General features: G+C 41.6%; 1 protein-coding gene across 3 annotated transcripts in view; it reads right to left on the bottom strand.

Moving 5' to 3' along the window:
- Positions 1 to 24,750, bottom strand: part of SP3 (Sp3 transcription factor) — a 38,014-nt gene extending 13,264 nt beyond the window's left edge. Inside the window, exons 1-5 of one of the 3 annotated variants that reach the window (XM_075511799.1) lie at positions 24,501 to 24,750; positions 24,047 to 24,171; positions 23,752 to 23,868; positions 13,229 to 13,340; positions 11,978 to 13,144 (exon numbers count right to left, since the gene is read on the bottom strand). In XM_075511799.1, coding sequence (XP_075367914.1) covers positions 11,978 to 13,144; positions 13,229 to 13,340; positions 23,752 to 23,868; positions 24,047 to 24,171; positions 24,501 to 24,507 — 1,528 coding nt within the window. In that variant the 5' untranslated portion in view covers positions 24,508 to 24,750. Of the gene's footprint in view, positions 1 to 11,977; positions 13,341 to 23,751; positions 23,869 to 24,046; positions 24,172 to 24,500 lie in introns of all 3 variants that reach the window. The other 2 variants (XM_075511800.1, XM_075511798.1) reach the window with 2 other exon arrangements.

The following is a 24,750-nucleotide window of genomic DNA, read 5'->3' as shown; positions in this document are numbered from 1 at the left end:
AGGTATTCCTCAGAAGAACCATCTTCTACTCCAGGCACCCAGAAAAGTACAATGTAAACTGGCAATTTACAGACAGGACTTTTTAATACTTAATTATGTAGATTATACTTTACATAAAACAAAATTAAAAGAAATATCAAAAGATGAAGTGTTTCTCTAGCCTCTCCAGGATGTAGTATAGCGGAGTGGATTGTATCAAATCCCATAGTGAATCCGATTGCCTTAACAAGGTCCTTAGAACTAATGAGTCTGTTGCCCTCCAAGTAGGTTTTACATTATTGCAAGAGATGAGGAAAAATTCCATCACTATGTGGAGTAGTGATGTAGAAAATCACAGAATCACAGAATCATATAGGTTGGAAAAGACCTTTAAGATCATCGAGTCCAACCATAAACCTAACACTGCCAAAACCACCACTACACCATGTCTCTAAGCACCTCATCCAAACGTCCTTTAAATACCTCCAGGGATGGCGACTCAACCACTTCCCTGGGCAGCCTGTTCCAATGCTTGATAACCCTTTCAGTGAAGAAAAATTTCCTAATATCCAGTCTAAACCTCCCCTGGCGCAACTTGAGGCCATTTCCTCTCGTCCTATCACTTGTTACCTGGGAGAAGAGACCGACCCCCACCTCTCTACAGCCTCCTTTCAGGTAGTTGTAGAGAGCAATAAGGTCTCCCCTCAGCCTCCGCTCCTCCAGACTAAGCAACCCCAGTTCCCTCAGCCGCTCCTCATCAGACTTCTGCTCCAGACCCTTCACCAGCTTCGTTGCCCTTCTCTGAACACGCTCCAGTACCTCAATATCCCTCTTGTAGTGGGGGGCCCAAAACTGAACACAGTATTCGAGGTGCGGCCTCACCAGTGCTGAGTACAGGGGCACGATCACTTCCCTAGTCCTGCTGGCCACGCTATTTTTGATACAAGCCAGGATGCCATTGGCTTTCTTGGCCGCCTGGGCACACTGCTGGCTCATATTCAGGTGGCTGTCAACAAACACCCCCAGGTCCTTCTCTGCCAGGCAGCTTTCCAGCCACTCTTCCCCAAGCCTGTAGCGTTGCATGGGGTTGCTGTGGCCCAAGTGCAGGACCTTGCACTTGGCCTTGTTAAACCTCATACAAAAATGAAGGAGTAGAAGCGGCAAACCATGAAGAAGAGGAAAAGATAAGAGTCTTCTCCAATGCAATGGAACTGGAGATTATGCAAATTCATATAGATAGCAATGACTCTGCATTTCTCCCTTGGTGTTCCTCTGGATGTGCTCCGTTCTAATTCAGTGTCTCATGACAGAATACTAGGTTTTACACATACTCTGCAAAAAATCAGGCCTAAAAAAATTTACATAATCCCTGAAGTCATGACAAGCTGATGCAAACACTGGTAAATTTGAGGCAACTTTTGTTTTCTACCAATTAAACACAGGCTAAATGAAGGTTATATTTTCTTTACTACTCTTTTATTTCCATACTTTCAAATTTCTATATGCCCTTACTTCTTAATTAAGTTCAAGACCTAGTACTAGGTAAGTATGAAGGGGAAATTCAGACAAAGATACTGTTTCAAACTGCCCACAGATTCTGAAAACCATATATTCTGTCCAAGTTCTTGGTATCTAGTGAGCTAGATTTGTTTTAGGTTTTGCTTTCCTCTGAAGGATTGAAATTGGGATCTTGGTGTACAATTTTGTTCCAAAGGTAGTATTTCATAGTCACAGAAAGCCCAGAGCTGGCTACAATATGGAGCAAGTTTAAGTGTATTTGGCAAATAAAAACAATAACTAAGAAATTTTTTTAAAGCACTTCAGAGAAGTGTAACTAAACTGACAGGATGAAACTATGCAGATGTAAATGCAGCTTAAACTATTCTTGAGTATATTTCAGCTATAATCTAGTGTGGAGAGAATTACTGCTGCCCACCGATACAGCCAGGTCAGTTACCTACTTCCCCATGTATCAGCTGAATGCATCAGTTAAGCTTCAAGTTCTATCTTGGTCTGTTTCAACTAGAACTTCTTCTAGCTGTTTTCTTCATCTATGAGAAAAAGTTATTAGTTTACCCAACAGCCATAAAAGCAGGGACAAACTGAGAAGGGAGGAGGATGCAGTGCAAAAATGTTTCATTTGAGGACTATGACACCACTTTAATTTTTTGACCTATCTGCCTCTGCAGAATGTCACATAAAGGCACTCTCAGCATTACCTGTAACTGTCTCCAAACTGCGGACTTCTAGTTTAGCTACTTTTCCTAGATGCTGAAAGCCACCCTGCTTTTTTACTCAGCTAAGCTTTACAAGTTCCTGATCTGAAAAGCAGAAATATGGTCTTTCAACTGAAAACAATTTGCAGCAGCACTGCACATACCTTCACACCAATTGCCTCACAGCATCACAAATTGACTGCAGTTTCAATGTCTTGTAATCACTCATGCCTATTCATTTATTCTTCCAAATAGATGCTTCCCTTCCCACCCCTCCCAAGAAAACAGATGTGAATTCCCATGTCCTTTCCATCTTCTCTTGTTAATTTTGTTTTCAGTTTTCTCTACAGTGCAACCCACATTCCCTCAGTATCTCGACTCATCTTGCCTTAATCTCTGGATGTGAGGAAGCTTTAATAAAGATGTTCAAATTTCTTAGACACTGTGCTTGTTCATTCCCATCTAAAATAAACATCCTAAACTAAACTATCTAAATTAAACTCTCCCTACAAGGTGGCCAGCTGTGCAAGTCTTTCAGACAGGAAACTCAAGAGTTAATGATTTCTACTCTGATTTGCCCCCCAAAACTTAAGTATGAATTTAGGCATTTTTATTATGTAATAAATCACAAGGCAACAGAAGATACACTACAGAATGTCATCTTGAAATACCTGTGAACCTCAACTCAGAAGAAAGGCTGTCATCTAGTTTTAATAGCTCTAAATCAGATTTTAGGTTTCCGAGGAAAACAACTGTTGTGTACAAGTCTAAAGGCAGGACCTCACAGTAATGAATATTTAAGCAGTACTAGCAAAATCACAGAATCACAGAATCGTATAGGTTGGAAAAGACCTTTAAGATCATCAAGTCCAACCGTAAACCTAACACTACCAAGTTCACCACTACACCATGTCCCTAAGCACCACATCTACATCTCTTTTAAATACCTCCAGGGATGGCAACTCAACCACTTCCCTGGGCAGCCTGTTCCAATGCTTGATAACCCTTTCAGTGAAGAAAAATTTCCTAATATCCAGTCTAAACCTCCCCTGGCGCAACTTGAGGCCATTTCCTCTCGTCCTGTCACTTGTTACCTGGGAGAAGAGACCGACCCCCACCTCTCTACAGCCTCCTTTCAGGTAGTTGTAGAGAGCAATAAGGTCTCCCCTCAGCCTCCGCTCCTCCAGACTAAGCAACCCCAGTTCCCTCAGCCGCTCCTCATCAGACTTCTGCTCCAGACCCTTCACCAGCTTCGTTGCCCTTCTCTGGACACGCTCCAGCACCTCAATGTCTCTCTTGTAGTGAGGGGCCCAAAACTGAACACAGCATTCGAGGTGCGGCCTCACCAGTGCCAAGTACAGGGGGACAATCACCTCCCTAGTCCTGCTGGCCACACTATTCCTGATACAAGCCAGGATGCCATTGGCCTTCTTGGCCACCTGGGCACACTGCTGGCTCATATTCAGCTGGCTGTCAACCAATACCCCCAGGTCCTTCCCTGCTGGGCAGCTTTCCAGCCACTCTTCCCCAAGCCTGTAGCTTTGCATGGGGTTGTTGTGACCCAAGTGCAGGACCTGACTCTTGGCCTTGTTGAACCTCATACCATTGGCCTCGGCCCATCGATCCAGCCTGTCCAGATCCTTCCGTAGAGCCTTCCTACCCTCAAGCAGATCAACACTCCCACACAACTTGGTGTCGTCTGCAAACTTACTGAGGGTGCACTCGATCCCCTCGTCCAGATCATTGATAAAGATATTAAACAGAACTGGCCCCAGTACTGAGCCCTGGGGAACACCACTTGTGACCGGCCGCCAACTGGATTTAACTCTATTCCCCACAACTCTTTGGGCCTGGCCATCCAGCCAGTTTTTTACCCAGTGAAGAGGACACCTGTCCAAGCCATGAGCAGCCAGTTTCTCCAGGAGAATGCTGTGGGAAACAGTGTCAAAGGCTTTACTGAAGCCTAGATAGACAACATCCACAGCCTTTCCCTCATCCACTAGGCGGGTCACCTTGTCATAGAAGGAGATCAGGTTGGTCAAGCAGGACCTGCCTTTCCTAAACCCATGCTGGCTGGGCTTGGTCCCTTGGTTATTCTCTACATGCCGTGTGATGGCACTCAGGATGATCTGCTCCATCAGCTTCCCCGGTACCGAGGTCAGGCTGACAGGCCTGTAGTTCCCTGGATCCTCCTTCCGGCCCTTCTGGTAGATGGGTGTCACATCTGCTAATCTCCAGTCAACTGGGACCTCCCTAGTTAGCCAGGACTGCTGGTAAATGATGGAAAGGGGCTTGGTGAGCACATCTGCCAGTTCCTTCAGTACTCTCGGGTGGATCTCCTCAGGCCCCATACACTTGTGAGTGTCTAAGTGGTGTAGCAAGTCATTAACCATTTCCCCCTGGATTATGGGGGCTCCATTCTGGTCCCTGTCCCTATCTTCCGACTCAGGGGGCTGGGTAACCAGAGAACAATTGGTCTTACATTACATTAATCATTTTTAATGATTAAAAATAGACCTATAGATTTTTTTCTTGCAAGAAATGCCACATACTTTCATACTATATTTCCAAGTGATCCTATGCATTATTCTAGGCCAATTATTTAAAAATTTGAATCACAAAAGTACTTAAGCCAGTGCTACCACCACACATATTATGCATCAAAGAACAGTTACTTACCCTACAGTAACTGCAGTTCTTTGAGATGTGTTGTCTACAGATTCTCAAGATTTTGGATGCTTATGGACAGTAATGCCTGCTGCAGCATGCCCTTATTTTTTCATTTTTTCCCATAGTTGAAAATATAAGAGGGGATAACTAGAAAGGGGGAAGAAGAGTTGATCATGATCGATATAGAAGAAACCAGGAACTACAGAAATAGGTAAGGAAAGCAGGAGGACACAGAGAATTCTGTGACCAATGGGGTTAAGTATTCCTACATAAAAGAGTATTAGACTGCTGCTAGGGTCAAACAACAGAATTGTCAGCAGTAATTCAGGAAGGCAAAACTGTTCAATAAGAATTTCTGTTCTGTATTTAGGAAAAAGCCAAATAATGGTCCTATCACTAGATGAAAATGAAACGCTTCCCACTGATAGTAAGTCAGGAAGATGTAAAAACAGCTACTGAAATAAACAAATCAACAGATTAGGATAATTTTCATTCAATAATTTTAAGAGAAGGTTGAAGAGCTCTCTGCAGTTTTAATGCTGCAAGCCCTTGCCCATGTGAATGCTCCAGAGGGTTAGAAAAAAGCTAGCACTGTGATAATACTGAAAAAGGGTAAACAAAGGCTCAAAGAAGTAGGGAAAGAATTAATGCCACTCAAAATGGGATTATGGGAACAATTAGATTCAAAAGTAATTATTTTTTTTTTAATCACTGATGACACCATTGTTGATATAATATACTTGAGAGTTCTGCACAGCAAGTGACTTATTAGAATACAGTAAAACATTTTGATTAAGAAAAATGAGGTACATAACATAACGTGGAATACATGGATTAAAAACTGGCATGAAGCTTAAATGCAGACTGAAAACTATCATTTCTGTATGATAAATAATGAGGACACGTCACTGACGTGTATTTTTTCCCCCTTTTGTCCTTAAAAACTACTACCTTTTGAAAAAATGTGCCTTCCATAAGCAGTGAAAGACAACTCATCTACAACTCAGCCTTATCTTCAAGAGGGCAATCACAACTAAGATCCTTGTGAGCATTCCTGGCATTACGAAAAGACTGTCGTTGTCCTTGGTAGAAACTTCAGATACTTTTTATGAACCAGATGCACTGACAAGTTAGCTTGAGAGATCAGAACCAAAGTATGTGATCCTGCCAGGAGGTTCAAAAGGCAAGAAAACTGCACAGAACCTGAAACAATGGACCTAAAGGGCTGAGACTGCAAAAAGACAGAAGACAAGTTTCCAGCCTTCTTTTTAAGTTGAAGCAACAGTGGAAATAAAATCCCTTGCCTCTTTCACTTCATGGATACTTGCCATACATCCCCACAGGTGTAAGAGTTTTCCTTTTGCTTCAGGAGTATCTTGTAAAAAGGGTATTAAAAAAATGAAAAAGGAATGAGTACCTGAAACTGGGTAATATATTCTTTTGTGAACATCCTGAGGATGTCTGAGCCTAAGATAACTCAGGCTAACCTCCTTAACCTTGAGAATCTAAGTTGCATCACCAGACAGCATATATGACAGAATATCCTCTTAAGAGTAACATACATACAACTAAGTTTTACCTCACCACCATGGGCTGTAAGAAACTGAATTAAGACTCTGAGCTGTTTTGGAACATAGAGCAGAAAAGCACATGAAGTACAGACACAGAAGAAGGATGCGACAATTCAATCTTTTCAAGAATTTGAAGAAAAAAATGCAATTCTATTCCACAGCAGTAGATGCTGCATTAAAAGAAATAATCAGACTAAAGTTATGCAAACTTTCTTACACTTGAAGTGAGATAATTTACTCTATGCTGTTATAAGCAAGATTGTGAAACACATACAAGCATGATCGTCTAATTCTTCCACAATTTATTAATTTCCTTTGAAAATGATGAGAAAATAAGGAACGTAATTTAAACATGCTGAAAGCAAACTATTTACACAAGACTGGTACATAAATAGCTCTAATTCCTGTACTAACTTAAATTTATCAGAGTTTCCAATGTAGTTTTTCGTATCAAAAATAAAACAGTGGGGAAACCATTTTTAACTATTTTGGTTTTACAACATGCAAACTAAATGCCTCAAATGTAAATAGGATAGCCCAAAACAGATGTTGTCAGATGAAAATATTTACTTAACATCATTGCTTCAGTTTACTTCATGCATTTTGTAAGAGTTTTTTTAATAACCAGATTCAATTTCATAATAACACCATGCCCTTCTCTCAAAAGCTTGGTATAAAGAATGCCTTAGAAGGATAAACTGCATAACTGAAAGTAAAATTAATAAGGTTAAAAACTGGAACTTAAAAAGAAAGAGAAAAAACTAAGTTGTGTGATACTGAAAACTGGCCAAAACTTTTTATAAAGTTCTAGATGCCAGAAGGAAGCTATGCTTTCAGTAGCATTCTGCACTGCTTCACCAGAAGCATTAAAACATTGAAATAACCATCCCTGCAAGTAAAACTGTAAATACTCCATTTTTCATTTTGTTTGTTTGGGGGTTTAGACTGTTTTACCCAACAGATGTTAGACCAAAGCCTCACAAGATACCAGCAGATGAAAGATAAGTGGTCACTTGGGCAACTATTTACCTTGAAAATTGTCAGCCAATTTTTGGGCCAAATTTAGAATAGCTGAATTACTTCAGCATGATAAAGACTTCAAGTTCTGGCAGGAATGGAATGAAGTCCCCACCACAAATAGCCAACCACTCCTACTCTCTATCAACTGGTATAAGTTGATCAACAGGCATGACTGTAAGCTTCAATGGCAGCAGGCAGATGAGTCTGTTAAGTAGCCATGTATACTCCTGCAGAGGAAGAGCTGGGAAGATGTAGAAATGAAGACCTCAGTTTTGCAGTGGCACTTTGAGTCAACTCTTGAAAGGAATCCCTTTGACTTTATTCCAACTATAGACCAACCTGGAAAACTGTTTGTAGTTTTTTTATTTTTAAAAAAATGAATCTTCCAGCCAAGTGTATCTGGGTTGATAAGCCGCAAAGTCCCTTCTCAAACCAATGCTACTTTCTTTCAGGTCACTTGCTAGTTTCTTCAGATGCTACTGGACTAGTCAAAAGTATAAAAAAAAAATGCATCCAGCATCTCACAAAAAGTTAAGCAACCTAGATAAGACCTGGCAAAATTGCCTTTTTTCATGAAATAACCAATCCAAAACTGTGATTTAGTACATTAATAAATTAGCTGAGACACTATTACAATTAGATTTTGATTAACACTGTTAAGTCTCCTTTGTCTGGACAATGGCTTTAGGGAAAAAAAAATCCAGTAACTTAACAATTCTTTCAAATTGACAAAATTTACAGGGTCAGAAACATGAAAACCAAGTTGGTACATTTCAGTACCCTGTATTTTTCCAAATGGAATGCTACTTTATACGAAATGTTTGAAGAAGAAATATATAAATATGCTAATAAAAATAAATACCTTTCTTGAACAGGTAAGTTGCTAAAGAGTAATGTGAACTGTGTGCATAATGGCTCTTTTTGGTACACACAATGCAGTATTTTATTACAGACTGCCAACAGAAGGAGTAAACTACTAGAGAGCCTTCTCAAGCTTAACTTCCTCTCAAGACCAGAAGACTGAAGCCAGAACACAGGTGAGAAAGATATCTCTTTGCCAGTGTTTAACACGTTGATATAGCTTTTTGTTTTAAAAAGCAATGCTGAAGAAAGTTTCAGCTATGACTAACCAATACCCTTCCCTTCTCTACCGCAAGACAACACTAAGCACAATGAGGAGGAATATGAGCTCTAATAAACGTTCTAAGATAAAACAAGCTCAGCCAAGACTTTTCAAAACCAATTCATTGCAATGGAAGTCTGTGTGTGTACACCTGGTAAAGTGGACATTTTGGTAGAAGCATAATTACTGGACATTTTTCAAAGAAAACTGTACATTTACTGGACAAAGCCATTAGCTTTGTATTAGGCTTGTGGTGACTTTCCGTTATGTAAACCAAATGTAGGACCTAGGTAAAGACATTTTTTCCTCTCACACACTCATGAGAACAGCAAAGATGTCCTCTGCTGTTTACCTGGGAAGCGAGGCTTGGAAGAACACCTCTCACACAATGGGCTGTAGCCACCAAAATCTAAAACCTAACCCGCAGTTTTCACAGCTACACCACTAACAGAGCAATCTATGTTATTTGGACTTCAGATAATTACCAACCACCTCTGACCCAAGACTAGGAATATGTTCTTTTTATTTTTGCCTCAGGTAGAAAAGTTTTGCTAAATGAAAACAGAAAATATAGCCCGACTGTATTTGTTATGGAAGGAAGTGCATTATTCGGGCTGGGGGGAGAAAATAGAGGGAAACCCTTCTTATCTTTCTTCAAAGCTTGTTGGTAGTTTGCAGAAAAGAGCAATCAAGTAGCCTCTCACCCTTTAGCTTTAACTTATCTCATTCCACATACCTTCCTCTTTCAGTTTAAAACTAAACTGTTTTTCCTCATTTGCAGGTCAGAAGAGCAATATATTTTTGACTGCAAAAAAATTTTTATAATTTCATTATCTGCTTCTAATTGCATATTTATTTTTCAACCTGAAAAAAGAGTGCCATGCCATATTGTAAGGGGTTATAAACAAGAAGGGGAGGAACATCACTGAAAGATTATCTCAGACAACTTCAATATAGACAAAATACTGGATGCATATGGAAAAGACACTGAAGGTCAATCAAGATAATTCAGTCTGATTCCATTAGTTAGAAGCAGTTTCACATTGATCGTTACTTTGGAAAAGTGAGTTTCTTGTAACATAAAGGAGGCACCAATTAAATTCTCCCCAAATTTAGGGGATGGCAGTTTTAATACCTTCCAGTCCACTTACTATTCCTAGACAAGTAGGAAAAGTGTCACTATAAATCTCCACCCTATCTTTACTATGACCAGGTGTTTATAGCTATTCACTTCAGGCAATAGTTTCTGCTATTCATCTACTGCTTCTGCCTATTTAATCACATTTCATATATCCCATTTACTCTCTTCCCTTCCCATGTGGAATTCCTCACAGGAAAATACAGTTAAGGAATGCTTGATGGAACTCCCTTGCATTTTATTATGAATGACCATTAAAACACTCTCAAGGACCGTCAATAGACAAACTAATACACAGCACACAGCAGGCTGAACTTCTTTTTCATGTGTCCTTTCTTTTGGTTCCTCTCTCCTTTTCCTTTCTGTCTATCTCCTCAAGTTTCTGCTATGTTCCTCCACAAGCAATAACATTAGCTACATGATCCTATATCAAATATAAACCTCAGAAATAAAGAAGCTCTCATCCTCCTTGTATTTCATACTAGCCAAAGGGCGCTTCTTCCAAGAGTTAAATTCTGACATCTGAGTTTAGCTGTATTATCATGCACAACACATGCTTTTTGTTACTGATGTCTATACCCCATGTCCTCATAGGTAATAAGGTGTGATGGAGACAAACCAAGACTTCTGTGGTCACTGGAAACAGAAAATTTACGAATCAAGATTACCCAGCAGAGCAAATGCTGTGAGCAGCACACTCATCTGTTTGCTGCTGTTGCCTACAAGCCAATGAAGATCAGGCTCATCTAGATCTGGGTAACTTTGCCTTGATAAGTCCATAATATAGAAGTCACTTCCAAACCAAAATGAACTAAAAAAAAAATCCCAGCTTATTATTTTAAATTCAAATTTTAGATTCCAAAGGGAAAGCAGGCTTCCTAACATAGAATATACCAACATGAAAGGGTGGTCAAGCATTGCAACAGGCTGCCCAGAGAGGTGGTGGAGTCACCATCCCTGGAGGAGTTAAAAAAACGTGTAGACGTGGCACTTCAGGACATGGTTTAGTACGCATGGAGGTGTTGGGTTGACGGTTGGACTAGATGATCTTGGAGGTCTTTTCCAACCTTAATGATTCTATGAACATCAATAACTATATAAGTATTATAATCAGTAGACTTGTGAAACAAACCCAATTCAGCAGCTCCTCTAGGCCTTTTCACTTAACATTGCATTCTTCTCACATGCTTAAATAGGCATACAATACAAAACATTTATGTTTTACTTAAATATTTATGCTTCAGTATCTTAATGAACCAGAGCCTTGGATCACATGATTATAGTAAAACAGCGATTCCCAAGCTACTTTGTGCAACAGTTCCCTCCAGAATTACCTCTGCTGCTCACTCTGCCCCTCATTAACTAGCTTGGGCACAACCCCACAATGATGAGATTAAATGGCTCCTTGAACCTAAATCATCTCTGATTCTTTCTTTTAGGTAGCTACGCCCTGAAATTTGGAATGCACTGTATCAAATTTACCAAAAATAAACAGGCATGTTTATTTTTTCTCACATTAAGAAACATCTATTTTAAGAAAATAGCCTTTCTTCTCTGCTTACAGAGATAAAACACACTGTGAAGTTTATCATTAACATTTGTACATTCTGAAACATAATGCAAATAAGTAGTACTGAAAATTCACATACGTTCTTAAGCACAGCCTCCATTTTGATATTTACATGCTTGTTTCACTTCTGCTTACATGAGTTTTGTTCATTGTAGTTACACTGATATTAAATCAGTAGGAAACGAATTTAACAAAACAGCGGATTAATAACAGCACCTCAGGGGGTCTGAAAATTTTCAGGGGAAAAAAATTGTATCAACAGAAATATTTGGATTTTCCATGAAAACTTCATCTATTCAGGACTGGGAAGAATGGGGTATGCTAATGACCCTGCTGCCTTAGAAGAGTGGTAGTTGACAGTCAGATTTCCCCCTTCTCAATTTAGTATGCAGATCTTCTGTGTGGTAAGACTTATAAGCACCAATAAACATTGATTTAGAAGTGCTGTTAACTAATATGACCAGTTGGGAGTTACAGGAGCTTATACTAAAAGAAGTAATTGGGACTATGTTCTACCATTACAGCAGTTTCTAATGGAACAGTAGTTTCAAATAAAATCTATCATCACGATGTTTAACCCACTGTATTTTGTAGGCTTCCACAGCAAGACAAAGTTATGATTATTATAATTTAAACCAACCACATGCAATAATAAAAAACAATTTTCTGCAAAAAAAGTAAAATAAATACCTGCAGGACTGCCAGCATTTTCTCCTTGATGCAGCTGAATACCAGCAGAATCTATAGAGTTTACTGTAACTGTCTGTAGATTTGGCAATTGAGCAGTGCTTAGACTAACTGGAGTTGACGTCAATGCCCCACCTGCTGCAACTTGACCAAGAGTGAGAGTCTGCACAGGGGTTAGAGTTATTTGTTGACCAGGTGCATTCTGAATTTGCAAGTTCTGCAAGTTCTGAACTCCTTGCACTTGAAATGTCTGCCAGGTTATCTGCCCAGAAGGGGTCACTGTTTGTGCCTGAATTAAAAAAGTTCCAGGATTCAGCTGCAGTTGAAGATTTTGAAGAGCCTGTTGAGATATACTTTGACTTGCTTGCACACCGTGGATTGTCTGCTGCGCAATACCTTGTACAATCTGGGCTTGACTGGTTGGCTGCTGAGACTCTTGAAGCTGTATGTGTTGTACAATTGGCTGTGCTGTGGAGACCTGAATATTCTGAGCCTGTGTGTCATCAGAGACTGATGTCTGGATGTAATTTCCCTGAAGATCAGAACTATGAACTTGACCACTAGTTGTGGTCAAGTTGTTTGCATTTTGTTCCAATATACTTGAACTGTCTATGGTAACGGGCAATTGTGATGAAGATGATGTTGGCACAAATAAGTCATTATCAGTGGCGGCTTCTGTAATTTCAGGAGAAACTTGCTCACCAGTCCTTTCAGAAGTATCTGAACTATCCATGGCCTGTCCAGTATTTATCAAGTGCCCATCTGCATTAATGCCTGCTGTCATGGTTTGAGAACCACTGCCAAGTCCCAGAGAATCTAGATCAACACTATTGATGGGTACAAAAGTAATATTTCCTGGCAGTCCAAGAGGGACGTTAGCAACTACTTGTGCTTGGCCAGGGAAAGACGAACCACCAATTGCAACTCCCTGAACCTGGACTTGACCAGACTGTGATAAGATATTCTGAATATTAGCTGAAGGTGTTCCAGAGGCAATGATGGTTTGATTAGAGCCAGGAATGATCTGAATTTGACCAGTTTCTTGATTTATACTGCTATTATCAGAAGAGGCTGCAAAGCCAAGTTGAACCTGCTGACCATCCGCTGTCTGGATCTGGGGTATTACTTGGTATTGTACGTTAGACACTGTACCATTCGACGAATCTGATCCTGGTGCAACAGAAAAGATTTGTTGATTTTGCAAACTCTGAATAGGAAGGACATACTGCCCACTTGAAGTTACTGTGGCAGCACCTGGAATCTGTACTATATTACCAGCTTCATCCTTTATAGTGGCAGGAGCTGCAGACAAGACCTCCCATCTATTTGGAGTTCCTGTTAATTGCACAGAAGCCAAATCCCCTGTCTGAATAAAAAGAGAAAAGAAAAGACAAAATTAAAACAAGAGATGTACAGACTATATGCTAGAACAGTCATGCAATTCAACACTAGAGGTTGATACGCTACTGGAAAACATGCAGTGCAGCCCATATGAACAACAGCAACTGGATCAGAACTATGAAATACAGATTTTGTAAATGAGCTAATGCCCAAGTCAGGGTAACCAACCTGTGGGTAATGAGCTGCAAGTTGCTCACGAGCAGGTCAAATGCAGCTCCTGTGCCATGGCTATGTCAGGTGACCAGCAGCAGGGTTATTCTGGTGTGGGGGCTGCTGGGTAATCCAAATCCCTGGCTGTGGGAAGAAGGGAGCTGGCAGGGGCTGCTGGAGCTGTCAACACCAGGTTACCCTGGGACTCAGCTACACTCTTTACCTAGCCCGGCACCTATCACACAGAAGTGGAGGAATTGCCGTGAAGCCAGTGTCGCCTATATCTCCTGGAGCTCCACTGCCTCTTGACTCTGTGTTATATATGGTATAGATATGCATGTTGTGACTCTCAGCAGTACGGAGAGTGTTAAGAGGAGACTTAGGCACACAGTTGGAAAGACTGGATAGACTCAGTTTAACTTACGCATAATACAAAGTCCTAGTATTTTTATAAGCTTGTATGAGTTACTGTTTCACTAGGGAAGAAGGCCTCTAAACTAAGGACTTTTACACTGAAATCACAGTTGGATTAGTCACATGTATCCGTTGGGGGGGTGGGGGAGGAAAAAAAAAAAAAAATCAATCTTCATTAAGTTGGAACAATAGAAAAGGCCAATGTTTCAGAACAGAATCCCGGATGGTTAAAGATTAAAAAACCTAAGGACTGATGTAGTATGCTTTTGTCTCTTATTCAGTAAAGAAAAGGTAAATTGCACTTACCTTTCTTTACCAAAGCAAGCTTTTTCAGAATAGAGTATTAAGAATTAGATTTAACATCCTGCAATGCTTAGCACAGATCTGTGTAGTCAACCAGCTTGGTATTGTAAATAACCATCAATCTAAAAAAGATGTAGTTAAGTTTCTCCTTATCTGTTTTATGGCACTACAGTAAACAAGTGGAATAACTTAATATTTAGCAACAAGTAAGTAATTTGTCTTACAACTCATTCAGCTCTGTGAAACAAATTTTGTCTCTTTGGCAGGGTCCACAAGACATAGAAAGAAAAGCTCTAGTTTGTCCTTCTGCACTGATCCTGTGATCACTCCTGGTAGGGAAGTTACCAGAGCATATCACAGCTTCCTTCTGATGCTGCACTCTGACTTCCTTTAGAATAAAACCTGGATATGCAAAATACAGCACACAGCTTATCCTTCTCTAACATGGCATTGAGACTTAGCCAGCCTGAATGAATCTTGTTGCATGCATCCTACTGAATTTAGTCCACAGTGTCCACAGGCTGGGACTTCGCTAGTTTCACTTTCTTCTCCTATTCCGAGCTGTGACACTAAAATGTTTGCATGTACAAGAAAAAGACTCTATCTGAGTACTTATTAAAAAAGTAGTTTTACTGTGCTTGGCAAGCTTCATTTCCAATAAGGAAGCACACATCTTGGTTCTAAATTCCTATCAAGAGCTGTACAAATAATAATTGCAAATAAAAAAGAATGCTAGCTTTCCGTTGCCCTCAAAGATATATATAATCTTTCAGGTAGTTTATTAGTAAATAGATACAGCATCACCAGAACAAAACTAATTTTATGACCTCAATGCTTCAGGGATTAGAAAGAGAAAAAGGAGTAATGGCAATTCCATTTTATTATTTTCTTTTCCTCTTATACTGATTAGCCTTTCATTTAAAGAACATATTTAAATCCTTTAGTCTTTCAAGCTTATAATTTATGAGATTAGAAAAAATTATGCAATATTCCATATCACACCATCTTATCTAGAAAAAGGCAAAAAATTCCATTTTCCTCTGCCACTGCATTAGCTTTATACTCTTGTGTTTAATATTGTTTACACATAGGTACCGGTTGCTGAAATGCTGCTAAGAAAGTTCATAACTACTCAATTCACTAGTATATAAATACCTATTAACTGAAGGTTTTATAAAGTATCAAAAGACCCATAAAAGTCATAGGTAAACATCAGTCAGAAAATACCAAAAGCAAAAACATGAGTGTTATATGTTTAATGTGTGTCATTATAAAATAAATGTATAATATAATGAGCTGATAGTATCTGTTAGAACAAGAAAGAAAAAGTAATGGGAACCATTACAAGTCTGACATAATTTCTCACTGATTTAAGACTATGTACAAGCAAATGTTGAAAGTTTAGGCTATAACTGGACTGACCTAATACGCAACAGTATGTTTATGTCTACTCATACATAATACATATGAGTATCCTCAACAGAAATAGTTCGAAGGGAACCCGTCTCCTTCATGATACAGAAATGACCTACGCTATTCTTCTCCTCCCCAAATACATGCTGATTTCCATATCGTCATTCAATGGCCTTTGCCCTTTTCATGTTGGGCACACGTTTCCTCACCGTTTCAAGATCTAGTGAAATCTTCCCTCAAATCCTACTCTGTAAGGGTTTCAGCTCAATAGAGCCACTCTTTTAGTAGATGCACCTGTCAGTCCATGGAGAAGTTCAGGGTAGCATGTGGATATGAAGCTATTGCTACACATAGTACATGAAATGCCTGTTATTCACATGTTGCTCTTACAGCTGGCTATATCAGACGTGACCAGATGAATCATGAAAAGGGTGGGGCAAAAAGAGGGTGAGGCTTTCAAGAAGCTATCTGGCAGCTATCAAAATTAATAGTGTTAAACCATGGAAAAACCCTGTACGGTGAAGAGTATTTGAGGATGATCTCTAACCTCAACTGGTCATCAACCTTTCGTAACAAGCTTGACTGTTATACCCTTTCGTGAAGTCTGCTGAGCTAGTACAACATTTCTCGGACTCCTTTTCCTACTAAAAAGAGTAGTAACCTTTCACTGCATCCTCAGGCAATTAAGCATTGTTGTAGTAACTCAAAGTTCTACCGCTGATGCATGAGCAGCAACATCTACAGCCCACTCACTTACTGATCTTTACAGAACAGTCCTAATAGACCAGAGTTTGTTTGCTGTCTCTCAGCCATCCATGAAAAATACTTAGAGGGTAGAGATAAAGCAACAGTTCTTTTCTTTATCAACTGATACTCAGACAACAGTTATTTGGAAGCTGCTCCTTTAAGAGAAGGCTGGATAGTTGCAATCCAAAGGCTCTGTGTCAAAAGGAAAGGACAAAGATCTGAGGAAAGTTCAGCATTAGCACTACTCAGCCAAGGAGGAGTGAGCAGGAAGCAACGGGGAGTTCACTGGAAGCAGTATCAGGAAACAAGAGAAAGAGACAGGACCAGAGCAAAGAGTAGCTGGCACAAGGCACAGGAACAATTAAAATCAAGTGATACATCCACCTGAAGAAAGGTCAAGTACCACCAAAGAGTGGAAGCAACAACTGCTGTTCAGACTGTCTTTTGATTCTTTAACAAGCCTTGTATAATTTCCAGTGTGTAAAATCAAGAGATCTCTCTGAGCCGAAATTCTCACTCCTAAAGAATGAGGGGTCATGACGAATAAAAATCTAATAATTGTCTTTGTTCACTTTGTTTAGAGAAAATTAAAGCAACATTAAGTCAAATGTGGAAGGAGATAAAAGAAACACATACAGAAGATAAAATACCTTTAAAAAAGTGATCTAAACCATGTTGAGGGGTGGGACTTGGGTTGAAAAAAATAAAACATCCTTCACCAAAGTAAAATTGGAAAGGGAACAAACATCCCTGTAAGAACTGATAGCTGTTGTAGGCACCTGTATTTCAACATGTCAAATGTGATCAACTGGACACATGCCATTAGCCATCAGTATTTTATTGCTAAAGAACTACCAAATGTTTATCTGTGCCAGTGTGTTGTGGACTGCTTTTTGCTGCACTTTTCAGAAAGTCACTTTTGCTCCATTTAGTCCTGGAGCAAAAGCATCAGCAAAACGAGCAGAGGTGGACAGATAGTGAGTCACGAGCTCCTAAACATTTAAAAATCACATACCTAATGAAGAAGATTGGCCACTGCCTCATCCAAATTGTTGTTTTATGAAAGAGTTAGGGCTCTTATGCATGAGTTTAATACCATGTGTTTACCAAGCTACAGTAAACTATCTGTGAATTCTTAGGTCATTACAAATACAAGATAAAATGCACTTGCTTCAACTCTTTCATTAAGGTATGAGCTAATACATTCTATCTTGTATTGCCATAGGTTAAAAACATGTTCAACATCAGTCACTGTGGTTCAGCTGACACAAAGCTGCTTGTTAAGGCAAATTAATTCTGTTGCATGCTTCAGCCCTCTGCCAATGAAGCCACTCAATTCAGAGAAATACATTTGCCCAAATCAAAAGTTTAGAGAATCAAAGAATGTTTCAGGGAAAAAGTATTATCTGGGGCTGCTTAAAATGTTATTTTAAAAGACAATTCCAATCTGGTGAAACATATCTAACATTTAATTGTGTCTCATTTAAGGAATGTCTACGTCTTTTTGCTTGAGATGGACAACTGGATCCAAAACTTTAATAGCTTGTTTTTAATCAGCAGAAGTTCAGAACCTGTCTAAATTAAGACAATACAATGTTCCTGACATTAGTAGAAACAAGAAAGCTGCAGTATTAAGGAATGAGACATGGCACAAGGAGGCATTTTTAACTAGATTGTACGTAACTTCATTTATTAATTATTAACCTATATATGTGTATTAATCTCTACATAACTGCATGCCAAACTAGAATTTTGCATAGACGTTTGTGTGAAATGGTTCATTTTCCTCATGCCTTCAACTCAGGTGCTGAAGGCTCTACACCAATTCATCAGGAAGGGCAAGAAGGAGGACCTCAGGCAGGTCAGCCACAACTTGATCTTTGGGAAGGCAATGGAGCAAATAACCTTGAAAATAACTGGGGGGGGGGGGGGGGGGGGGGAGGTGATCGGAAGTAGTCAGTCTAGACTTAGGAAGGGGAAATGATGCTTAATTAACTAACCTGACAACCTTCTATGATGACATGACTGGCTTGGTAGATGGGGTTAGGCAGGGGATATTATTTATCACTACTTTACTCAGGCTTTTGACTCTGTCCCCCATAACATAAGAAAAAACTTTTTTTTTTTTTTTTTATTACCGTAAGGGTGATCAAACACTAGAACAAGCTGCCCAGAGAGGCTGTGGAGTCTCCATCCTTGGAGATATTCAAAACCCACTGGACACAGTCCCGAGCAACGTGCTCTCGTTGACCATGCTTTGAGCAAGGGGGTTGGGCCAGACAATCTCCAGAGATCCTTACCAGCCTCAACTGTTGTATGAAATCTTACACTTCTTACTAAGGTTTAAATATCAGAGAGCGAACTTTTTGTTTTATGTTTTAAATATGAAAATGTTTTAGGACATATGTTTTCTTACTTCTTTAAAACTGTAAAGATAAATAAAACGAAATTTTTTAAGAACATCCTTAAAGCACCTGTAAAAACTTCTACACTTGGTTCTGATCCAGCACTAGGAAGACATAATTGGAATGCAAAAATCAAAGGACATTTTAAAAGGTGAGCTTCTGGACAGCAGCAGGGGAAACATACTGTTAGGCAGTATATTCCACCTGAAACTTCTCTGTTTTGCAAAAGTATAAAACAGAGAGAAGCAAGACAGTCCCAGGCAGACTTTTCTATGGTGCCTGAGCACATTCTGGTGCATCTGTTAACATCCAGAAATTTAGCATCAGGAAGCTATATTATCACCCATAAAGGAGAAAATGGATGTCAGAATAACTTTGAGCTTCCTCAGAAACACCACACAGGCCAGAGAACTGAGAAGTATGGATAACTCTGACACATGGCATTCATCCATATTTTTGCCTCGTGGAAAACATGAAATTTAAATTTCTCTATCCTATCAGCACTATTCCTATTTCCACCTAAACTGAGGTTAAGCTAGTTTGGTTAAGCTCAGATGGTTAAAGTAATGTTCTGAAGCATAAACAAACTATAATTCCAGATTTTCATTAAGTTCTGTGAAGCATTGATACTCAATTCTAAAGCTCAAGATATGCCAAAGCAGTCTTGTAACACTCCAACCGGTATTTGCAAAAGATACAAACAAATGCTTTGTCTACAGCAGAGAAATGATACTCATCTTCCCCACATTGCTAATTATCAACCTCTCCAAACGTTTTCCACATATTGTTGGTAAGCAACAACACAAATAAAACATTCCCCCCTGCTTTTTTTTTTTTTTTTTTTTTAAGACTAAAGAGTCAGCATAGCCTGCAGCACACTAGATGCAACTACACACCACAATTGGGGCAGCCATCTCTTACAACTCCCATTCTCTGGCAGCTGTCAGAGCCAACAGTTTTCTCAGCCAGCCTGCCACTTTTCTCAATTTACCCGCCTTCCCGTCCTCCCACCCCGCACTCCCATCGGTCTTGCACTGTATCCTCACCTATCCCAGTCATGCCCAGCACAACCATAAGAATGGCCCTTGGGAGCATGACAGTTCTTAGCTTTACGTTGCAATGAAGTAAGAGAACATAAACAAATGGTTATCATCTCAACTTTGTAGCTTCTTAAACAATCATCTGATCATGCGACAAACATACAACTGACCATCAAGACTTTGTTGGACCTGAATTTTAGAATGTTTCCTCTTTTTTTTTCTCCCCTATGCACAGCTCTGCCACCTTCTGCTTTGCTTCTCCTTCTCACCTAATGCTAAAATCTTTGCAGATGTTTAAAGTGGAATGAAACTAGAATATTTATAACTAAATGAAAAAGAATCCTGAATATGAAAGGTTAAAGTAGAATTATTAGTCAACAATAAACAGTGAAAAAGCAAGACCCAAACTAAAACTTCTCAGACGTTAAATTCCCAAGAGAGGGAAAGACATCCAGAGAGGTCAAAACATATGACCTGTCATTCTAGGTCAGGCAGTAGCGCATACCATCCCAGCAAGGCTTTCATACATACCAGCAGGCAGCAATATTCGAGGGGAAGTTTCCATGGCAAAGGTTTGAACCAACCATGGATGCAGCAGTATGGCAACCAAGGAAAAGATTCTCAGGTAAGCAAGCCACAAGCTCAAGGCCATCTACATTAAAACCAAACACCAGCAGGCAAAACACAAAGCACTGGTGTTGGATGATCATAGACAGAACAAATCACGGTGTCAAAGCCTAAGCTGAAAGACTGCAGTCTCCATCAACACACAAAGACAAGATCAGCAGTAATGCCTGCTAGTATTTTGTCATCCAAAAGTAAATATAGCTCTAACCAGAATCCTGGGCCGAGCTGAAAACCTTGTGGACTAGAGACAGCCTGCCCAGTTCATTGACAGGATGGAAGGGAAAAGAGCGTTGAATTTAGTTCTGTCAACTGTCTTCTTCACTTGTTTTCCATACCAAGCAGTTGCCACGTTCATTAGTCTTTTTATTTCCACACTAATCCTTTCAGTGGCATACGAGTGGTGTCCACTCAAACAGCAGGCTTGGATTCAGTTACCAACATCGAATCATAGAAAAATTTCAGTTGGAAAGGACCTCCAAAGGTCACCTGGTCCAACCCCTGGGCTCAAAGCAGGGCCAACTAGATCACAGCAAACACAATCACATTTGCTCTAGCTCTTCCCCAGATCCCAGACACACAATGTTCCCTGTGTTCCTATGGGAGTTTTGTTGTTGCTGTTGCTTTTAAATCATACTCCTGGTCTCTTGGGGAGCAGCTGCAGCATACCGTTTCAGCCAGGAAAGCAGTGTGCAATAACCGGCTAGCCTAGCATACTGGCTCCAGCCCTGCCAGTTCCTACCAAGTGAATGTCAGCAAAGCATTAACAAAATAACCCCAAAAACACAGCACCGCTACCCTTATACATGCAAGCTCTTCAAATGCTTCTAAAAGGAAACGCCTAGTTTAACTTCTACTATCCAATTATACGGCTTGGGAATTCTACCAGACGTTCAGCAGTCAGAACTGCAGTCCCGGTATAGAAGATACCAGGAAAGGACTGCCTCCCCATTGCTACATTAGGCACCATCACTCATACACAGATATCAAACTGAATCATCTATACTCCTGGGAAAGGGATGAGCATCACAAGCCCCAGGAAGACAATATGTCTATGTCCATGCATATAGATTTCATTTTCCATATGAGTTATGAGGTACCTACAATTTAAGCCTTTTTAGCTCCTCCCTCCTTCTTCCTTCTTCCACCCCCCAGTAAGATACACTCAGGGGACCAGAAAAAAAAAATCTTTATTGCACTAAATCCCTTTCAGCATTCTGTTTTTCACAAGGAATATATTTCAGGGACTTTGGTCCCTTCCCTCCCTTTATTAAGGTCATCTTAATTAACTCCAGTGGCTAGTTCAGCTACTGTAGGTATCTCCTCCAGTTTATATTTAGTTTCCACCCAAAATATTCTGAATCATTCAAGAGGTATGTTGTAGGCGTGTAAAAATTACCAGAATGCTATAACCTAACTCACAGCAGATATGTAGGAGGGGCCTATCTGCATGTATGAAAAGTAGTGAGTGAGTTTATATTCATATTTAGTTTTAACTAAGATTTTGGCTTCTCTTGAATTGCTTCCGCCTTGCCCTGAAAAGCCCCTTATACATAAACATAACAACAGATGAATTTAACAGGAATAAAGAAGTACTATTTCAAAACCGCTTTGCCTATTTTGAACTATCAGGAACCATTTGTCCTGTACTAGCACTCTAGTACCCCATCAGACCTAGCACTGCTCATGCTAAGCGATCAACCTATCCTCAAGATGCACAATTCCAGCTTTAAAATGAGAACAACCTTAAGGTGGATATAAGAAAGCAAGCTATCATTTAAGCATCGTTCATTTTTCAATGTGTATGTTTATGCAAGAGATAGATCCAACATTCCATTTTTCAGCACTGTATGCATCTGCTATTATGAAACAAATTTTAGAGGTATCAGGCATTTAACAACATCTAGAAAGATTTTTAAAAGTGTACTGCTTAAGAAAATAAACAGGTTCAACAGAAAGGACACTTGAAAGGGGGTCAGAATCTTAATAGATTTTCGAGCTCTGTCATTAGTCTACAATCTGCTACATGACCTCGGACAACTATTTTGCTGCAGCTTCCCTTTACATAAAGTAAGCTGAAATGCACAGATGAAAAGTATTTTAAAAGCGTAGCACTCGAGTATGAAATAAACTTAACATTAACATTTTGACATTTGTTAAAAGCTTGCCAAAGCCACTTCATCCACCAGTACAACGCTTTGCAGGTTTTTTTCCTGTTTGCAGAATCCTAAAAACATACAAGGCTGCTGTAGTGCAAGTTTAAAAAACAAGACCTGCTTTAAAAGAAAAAAAAATGAGCTTTTCTTGCTTGTTTTAAAACCCTTTTCATTAAAAAAAAAACCAAGAAACAAACAAAACCCAACAACACAGAGGTAATAGATGTGATTTCCCAAGGACTAAGGCCAAAAAAGACTTCTTTGTGCCATTTTAAAAGGTATTTTGGAACTCCCTTTTAATATACCGATATTTTTAGGTATCAGTTATTTAGAAATGCCCCATCTCTTTTAATTTTATGAGCATATGTCAACAAGAGAGTTTAGCCAGACCAATTGAGGAACATACAAGTTTCCATTAGGCTTTTGTTACGGAGATGGTTAAACTAGCTTCAACAAGAATACGTTTCTAGTCTGCAAGATCCATCTCATCACACAAGGTCCCAAGGTCATCAAGGCTCCTTTCAGAGCCGTCAGCGCATGAGAGATAAGGACAGAAATTCAGTCTGCAATACGAGGGACTGCATGATAACTGCACCTAGAAAAAACAGCGTCGATACAGGAAGCAGCTTTCCACCACCGCGTTCGCTTCTAAACAGCCATTTTACTTCTAACTACATCCTTCCCTACGGCCAGCCTTCATTTTGTGTTCCTGCCTGGGCGCGCGGTTCCAGGCTGACAGCTAAGGAGAGGATACCGGGGGTGCGCTCAGGTGGAGGTGAGATGCCTCCCAGCCTCACCGGGTGCCGAGCGAGCCGCTCCGGTGCCAGGGCCGGGGGAAGGAGATCCCCCCCGCCTCCCCCCGTTTTTGAAAGTAAATGAAGGCGCCGCTCCCAATGGCGGGGGAGGGGGGAGCGAGGCTCCCTCCTCCTCCCGGGAGCCCGGCTCCTCCTGGAGAGGCAGGGGAGCCCGGGGACCCCTCTCCTGGCAGGTCGGCCCTGCTATCGTCCCTCCCCCCGGGCGGGCAGTGCCGTGTGTCCCGTCCCTCCCCCCGGGCGGGCGGGCTGGCTGGCTGTGCTGTCTCTCCCCCCGGCAGGCCGTGCGAGAGCGGCGGGGCGGGCACTCACCGCTCCGGCAGAGTGAGAGGCAGCGGCGGCGGCGGCGGCCTCATCCTCCTCCGGCGACGGCGGGCCGATCTTGCTGCAGGTGGCCGCCAGCAGAGCGAGCGGTGACGGCTGAGCGTCCTACCCACAATGGGCGGGTTCAGGGAGAGAAAGTGGGTGGCGGTTAGTGCGGGACAGCGACCGGGCTCCTCGCAGACGCGCACACAGGAAGCGGCGGCGGCGGCACCGGCTCCCGCACCCGCTCACAACGTGTCACCCGGGGGAGGGGGGGAAGGGGCCCGGCCGGGCCTGCGCTTACCTGGGGGGCGGCCGCCCCGGCGGAGGCCGAGGCGGCGCCGTTGCCGTGCTGGAGATACTCGCTGTGGCTGCTGCTGTCCACGTCTAAGGCAGCCATTTCCTCTTGTTTCACGGGCTTCTCGGGAGCTGCGGGCACAGCGGGGAGGGGGAGGGGAGAGTCACTGACGGGAGCGATCACCCCCCTCCCTCTCCCTCCCTCCCTCCCTCTCCCCCCCCCCCTAACCCCAGCGCTCCCCCCGCCCTCCCGCACGGAGCCCTCCTCCTCCTCCTCCTCCTCCTCCCCGTGCTGCTGCCCCTGCCCCTCTTCTCCCTCCTCCCCCTGCTCCTCCTGCTGCTGCTCTCAGTGCCGCTCTCGCCTCGCTCGCACACGGACGCTCCGGGGCCGGAGCGGGGAAGCGCAGGGCCGGAGCAGGAGCAGGGAGCCCCGCGGGGCGGCTCGGTCGGTGCGTACGTACCGGTCATGGTGTGAGTGCGAGCGGCCGGCTGGCTGGCTGGCTGGGCGGGAGGCAGGCAGGCTGGCTGGCTCGCACACAGGCCCTGCTGGCTGGGGCTAGGCGGCTGCCGCCGGGGACATGCTTATTGTGCTCACGGGCTGAAGCGGCGGCGGCGGCCCGAGCCTACTCCGGGTTTTTTTTTCCTATTTTGATTGACGGTGCGGGAAAGCCGAAAGGTGGGGCTTGCAGCGGGAGAGGGGGCCCGGCCGAC

This window comes from Mycteria americana, chromosome 9 (assembly GCF_035582795.1).
Source record: "Mycteria americana isolate JAX WOST 10 ecotype Jacksonville Zoo and Gardens chromosome 9, USCA_MyAme_1.0, whole genome shotgun sequence".
NCBI lineage: Eukaryota > Metazoa > Chordata > Aves > Ciconiiformes > Ciconiidae > Mycteria > Mycteria americana.
Note: the sequence above shows the minus strand (reverse complement) of the source record. Positions and strands in the feature narration are given on the sequence as shown.